The sequence below is a fragment of the Clupea harengus genome, chromosome 2 (genome assembly GCF_900700415.2).
Source record: "Clupea harengus chromosome 2, Ch_v2.0.2, whole genome shotgun sequence".
In the NCBI taxonomy this organism is placed as follows: domain Eukaryota; kingdom Metazoa; phylum Chordata; class Actinopteri; order Clupeiformes; family Clupeidae; genus Clupea; species Clupea harengus.
The window spans coordinates 28024857-28030856 of record NC_045153.1 but is presented as its reverse complement, the minus strand read 5'-3'; the positions used below and the strand labels follow the sequence as shown (position 1 = coordinate 28030856).

At 46.6% G+C, this 6000-nt stretch overlaps 1 protein-coding gene across 2 annotated transcripts in view; it reads right to left on the bottom strand.

Annotated features, from left to right (window-relative positions):
• LOC105907911 (receptor tyrosine-protein kinase erbB-4) overlaps positions 1–6000 on the bottom strand; it is a 235156-nt gene that overhangs the window by 68815 nt on the left and 160341 nt on the right. For both annotated transcript variants that reach the window (XM_031559659.1, XM_031559666.1), the window contains exons 4-5: positions 2602–2733; positions 896–961 (exon numbers count right to left, since the gene is read on the bottom strand). In XM_031559659.1, the coding sequence (XP_031415519.1) occupies positions 896–961; positions 2602–2733 (198 nt within the window). The remainder of the gene's footprint in view (positions 1–895; positions 962–2601; positions 2734–6000) is intronic.

Sequence of the window (6000 nt, the reverse complement as noted above, 5' to 3'; positions counted from 1 at the left end):
GCCTGTAGCTTGATTAACGACTTTGATTAATTAGGGGACAGTGTGCTCCCCATCCCAAACACGTCCGGCAAACTAAACGGGCGCCTCCGATAAGGGACTTTTTGATACGCTGAAAGAAAAAAACTGCCTGGGAATTTTATAGTCGCACATAAAACGAACTTCATCAGCTAATAATGCTGTGTTTCTTTCCCCCCTGACAGGATGTCAAAGAGCCTAACAGCCTACTGAAACACCATACGCACAGATCAGCGATCTCCTTTAAAAGCCCGCTGGTTGTGATTTTTACACCACACTTACAGCCGTTACAACTCAACTAAAAGCTGCGCGAGCCAGACTCTTCACGGCCACAGGAAGAGAAGGGCTGTTTGAAGTGCAGGTAAATGGCGTGCTGTTATCCGGTTTGAAGTAATGCTCCAGAAGCAGCAGAATGGACTGTGAGGGGGGATCGGGCTCGTGCTTAATTGTAGCTGAGAGGCCCTGCTGCCTGACAAGGAGGAAAGAGAGCCAGAGGTGGCGTCCAGGACAAAAGCAGTAAAGTGTACTGATATAGATCACACACACACACACACACACACACACACACACACACACACACACACACACACACACACACACACACACACACACAGACACAGACACACAGACACACACAGACACACACACACACACACACACACACAGGCATTTAATGAGAGCAAGAGGGTGAACAACAATGACTCTGTTAGGAGAGGTGTGTGAGAGAGTCAATCTCCAAACTGCCAACTGCCCCTAACCACCCCCTTTTCAGGAATATCAAATATCCCAAAGTGGCTCCACATGTCTGCATGGTATTATATGGTTATGGCTATAATGACACTCACAGGTATAATATAGTTATGGCTATAATGACACTCACAGGTTTGACACTGGTCCTCCTTTGGTCCCCAGCAACGACCAAAACAGGACAAATGGCACCTTGGACCTAAAACAGACAACAGTACAGTCATACATGGCATCATTTACTCTTTCAGAATTTGAACACGTGCACCTACCCCAAAAACACACACGGATTACATCCTGACCTCAGAGGGATTTCTTGGTATTTTTCCACACACTGGTTGATCCTACAGAGCATTGTGAGTGACCAGAGAGACAGAAACACTCCAGGTTGCAAAACAGACCAGCCCTGTGCTTCTCTCAGATCGGTTGGCTTTAATTTGATGTCTTTTTTTCCCCCTCTTCTCCTGCGGTCCTCTTGCAGCCCAACTTAATGGACTGGTGGGTAATTGCAGAGTGAACACAGATGACTGGTCGAGTGTTGTCCTCTGTCCCCGGCTCCACTTCAGTTAAGAGTAATTACTCCACCGGCTGACTCTCTCCTGCTACGGCTCTCCATCTTTTGCTCCATTCCACTTTTGGCTTCCCATCCCCTCCCCTCCACCCCTTTGCTCCTCTTCACCTCCTCCTCCTCCTCCTCCTCTGGGCCTCCTGCCTGAGAGCCGGGTGCAGGCCTGACCAGCACACTCTTCACACGCACGCTAACAGGTGCAGAAGCTCTTCAGTGTTTACTCACTAGCATGTGTGTGTGTGTGTGTGTGTGTGTGTGTGTGTGTGTGTGTGCCTTGACCTGTCCATCACTCCATACTGAATTCATTACGCCGCCCAAAGAGGATTGCAATGCATGTCATGTACTTACAGAGTACACTAATATCAGGCTTTTCCCAAGCGCTCCTCTGAAGGACAACCAGGAAAGGGGCCATGATCATGACTAAGAATAATGACTCTCGCTCTCTCCAGCAGGCAGTTATGGCCCACCTGATGCTCACTCATATGCATATGCTGTCCTGTGCCTATTATGGGGAATGCACCAGTAAAGGTCTTTCGGATTTTATTTCCATGCTCCCTGATGTTCATTTTTGATTGATGTCACCCTTTCCTCTTTGCCACGTCCCTTTTTAACTGCTCTTTAGGGGTAAACATCAGGGGCTTGAAACAAAAGATTAACGTGATGTGACCACAAATCGTATAGTGTTATGGCCAGAGGGGGGCTATAGGATTATATTTAAATTGATTAAAGGATATTTATTATTCTACGTTGTTTTGGAGGACTAAAAAACAAGGAAATCAAATCAGGACGGCCTTGAGAAAACAGCAGATTATCTTCTTATGGCGGATTAGACGTTTTGAAGCCCTTGATCTTTGGCAGTGACTGGAGAGACAGATCGAAGGCTACTGAAACGTGCCATGGTGAAATAGAAGAACTGGATAGCCTTGTGACTTTACAGATTGACTCATCAGTGTTACTCCTCAGAGAGTCTATCCATGCCATTTGCTAAGCGATAACCTTGTGTGTAAAGCTGAACATCAAAAGCCATGCTGAGAGATTCCTGCTTGCCTATGCTTGACAGCTAAGGTGTGAATCAAATTTTTATGTGATGCGTTATTATTGTACCATTTATATTTATTTTCTATAACACTGAAAAACGATTTACTTCAAACTGCAGAGGGACTACTGGATATTATCCCTGATTCTAAAGTTTAAAGACAAGTTTTTTTCATCCGCACCACCAAGCACATTGTTTCTCCATGGGTGTGTGAAGTGGGCTAGGCTCAGGTACTCACATTTGTTGCTGCTGTTGGAGGGCACCACCAGGTGATCGGAGGGGGCGCTCTTCACTATGTCCTGCCAGTGGATGGTGTCAGCGTGGCACAGGAACTTGTTGTTGTCCACATACACGCCGCCATGGAGGATCTCTGTGGAGTCAGGCACACAACGCAAATGAAACCAGAGGTTCCACAGTCCCTGGCCACATACAATACAACGACACGTTCACTGTCTGAGACACACAGACGCAGACACATCTACTGTATTATTACTGCTATGTTATGAGGTAAATATGACACCAAATACCAGTGTGTGTGTGTGTGTGTGTGTGTGTGTGTGTGTGTGTGTGTGTGTGTGTGTGTGTGTCTGTGTTGTAAAGACTGGAGATTGGAGACTGAGAAGAGAGCACAAGCCCAGAAAAGTGAGCCTTGTGGGACTTCAGATCATATTGCACATTATTTGATTTCCACACACAGTGGCTCGTGTTGACCTGCAGGAGTCAGTCCCCCATCACGGCTGGCCCACTTCCATCCACTGAGCTTCGCCACTCTGGGTGAGTGAGGCTCATAGCCCACCCCTATACCCCTCTGCAGTCTCCGGAGCCATATATGATTGATGTTGTATCAGGGACACCAGACAAAGCTGCCCTTTATTGCTGTTATTAATATCAATAATCTCTTTTTGTTTTTTTGCTTATTTTTTCCAGCGGCTTTCTTTTTTTCCCCCCTTCCCTGAAATATGTCTACCTTCACTAGACGTAAACACAGGAAATAATTAAGTTCCCCCGCTGGTATGAAATCTAACCCAGATTGTGACGCGCCTCGACGAAACACTAACAACTTGACAATTTCATATTTGAGGTGGGCTAACACGTGGCCCTAATACGCATCACACTGTCTGCCATGGATCATGGGATTTGCGCCAAAAAATCAATCTGTTTTCCTAGCGGGCCCCGGCCGGCCCCGTGGCCCAGTGACTCAGATGCCTCAGTGTGTGGACCCCCCCCCCCCCCCTGACGTTGCTTAGCATTATTATCCCAGAGGCAATCTGCATTTCCACGAAGAAGAAAAAAAACAGCTTATGAGAGATTTGTATTATTTACCATGCAGGATTTTTTTCTCTCCCTATTTGGCAAAGGAGATTAGTAGCATAGGGGTGACTCAGATGAGATGTATCCATAACCACAGGCTATCAAAGGCTAATCATTGTCCAACAAAGGTTTGATTAAATTGTGCTCTATGGATGATGGTGGTGGTGATGTCGGTGTGTGTGTGTGTGTGTGTGTGTGTGTGTGTGTGTGTGTGTGTGTGTGTGTGTGTGTGTTTGGGGGGGGGGGGGGTGGGGTGGGTTGGGGTGGGCAGGGACGTGTTATTGCGTGCCCCTCCATGCTACAGGACTTTGGAACCTGTCACTTGTCAAACAAATTAATTTTTGCATTTCTCTGAAGCACGAGCAGCGGGGGAGACACAGCCAAGAGCCGCGCTCCGGAGATGCCTCTGGCGAGAGGGAGGAGGGAGGAAGGAGAGGGAGAGCAAAACAAACACAACAACACACAGCGTGGAGTCTGGCCCCACATGTTTTTCTGGGTCAGAGGAGAGGGGACAGATGATTTGTCTGGGAACACCCGTGCAAGAGCACTCTCAGTAGGGAAGCTGCCGGAAACCCTCAAACATGGAGGCAAGAGCTCAAACACACACACACACACACACACACACACACACACCCCAGAACGCCAACACCTGGGGGAAGGATGTTCTTTTCACACATGCTCTGCACTGAGGGGTTGACATTGACTGTGGAGAATGGGGCTTATGCGGCAGAGGAAAATAGAGTGAATGAAAACAGATGAAGTAATACAATATGGTTGTCTTATCATGTAAAACCTGAAGAGCATGATTTATGGTGTCCCATTGTGGTTCTTGTGAGAATGGGGCTTTATCGTGAGAAATCAATGGCAAACTGATCATGATGTCGTTTTTTTTTATCTCTCTCTATCTCTCTCTCACATACACGCACACTTGCTTGCACACACACACACACACACACACACACACACAGTATCTTTGGTGTGATACAGGTGATCAAGTGCTTTGTTGATTGGTTTTTTCTTCAATTGAATTCATCATCCTCTAAAACAAGTCCTGAGAAAAATAAGCTATTCATTCTTTCAGGAATAATGCATCATTTGCCGCTATCACGCGACCACAGGGTGACTGAAATATTTGGACTTAAAGCCGAAACCTCCTCAGCTTATTCCCAAACCAAGCACGTGGTAATCAGAAATGTGGAGAAGCAGAAACACATGCAGGCTATCGTGGCGAGAGCAGACACTCCTTCTGTTTTTAATTGCTGACGGGGAGTGAATTAGTGTGCACATGTGCCAGCCAGGTAGTAGCGCACGCATGGTGGCATTTCATCAGCGGAAGGGCAGGGGCATCACAGAAGCCTGGTGGCAAAGTGCCAAAGTGCCACACGCTGTCCAGCGTCGAGCCGGTGCCCTGAAATGTTATGTGCTATGTGATCCATTTAGGTGACATTCTAAATTGAATTATAAACTGGCCCATAAAAGTGATTACATCCTCATGATGTATTTCCTGTGAATGCTCAGTGGGTTGGAAGGTTGCCGGGGTGTCCGCATCAGGGTTCGTTGGGCTGAAGGTGGAGAAACCGAGCACAAAATCGGGAATGGTTCTGAAAGATGTTACCATATAAAGCAGTAAGATAGCAGGATTAGAGATCATAGGGTGAAGGTATAGTGGACTGTTGAGATTCTGTAAAGATAAGCGACTGATGAAAGAGCCAGAATGTCAGCAATACTTCACCAACAACATATTTATTGTGGGAAAACAGCAACATATTCTGTCCTTTCATCTTAATTCTCTTCTGTGTAAATCTTGTGTATTGAAATGCACCCTATGAGCTCATAAGGGCTTGCAAAGGATAAAGACTATATGATATGTAGAAGGCATAAATGTCACAGCGATCGAAGATGCAATAAAAACCAATCCAACAGGTGCCATGAGAGTGGCATAAACAAACAAACAAACAAACAAACACTGAAGCGAACCACTTTTTGTGTCTGTGTGTCTCTGAGAAAAGGACACACAAGAGAATATAAAGGACAACCTAAACAAAGTCATGAGTTGTTTGACTGCCCTCCCTGTCTTCTGACAGCACAGCGGTATCACGATTCGCAATGTTTTTTTTTCCTCGAAACTCTGACATCCCTTGTCGTCAATCAGGAGAGCTCACTTTGATCACAGGACAAACAGCTGGTCGACCGAGAGACGAGTGGATCGTGAGAGTGCCAGATGCCATCCCTGGCAACGGCCTCACGCTCCTGTCACGCTTGTGACAGTCTGGTAGCGCAGACGAAACACAAACTTCCCCACCTTTGCTTCCTGTCTGGGGAATGG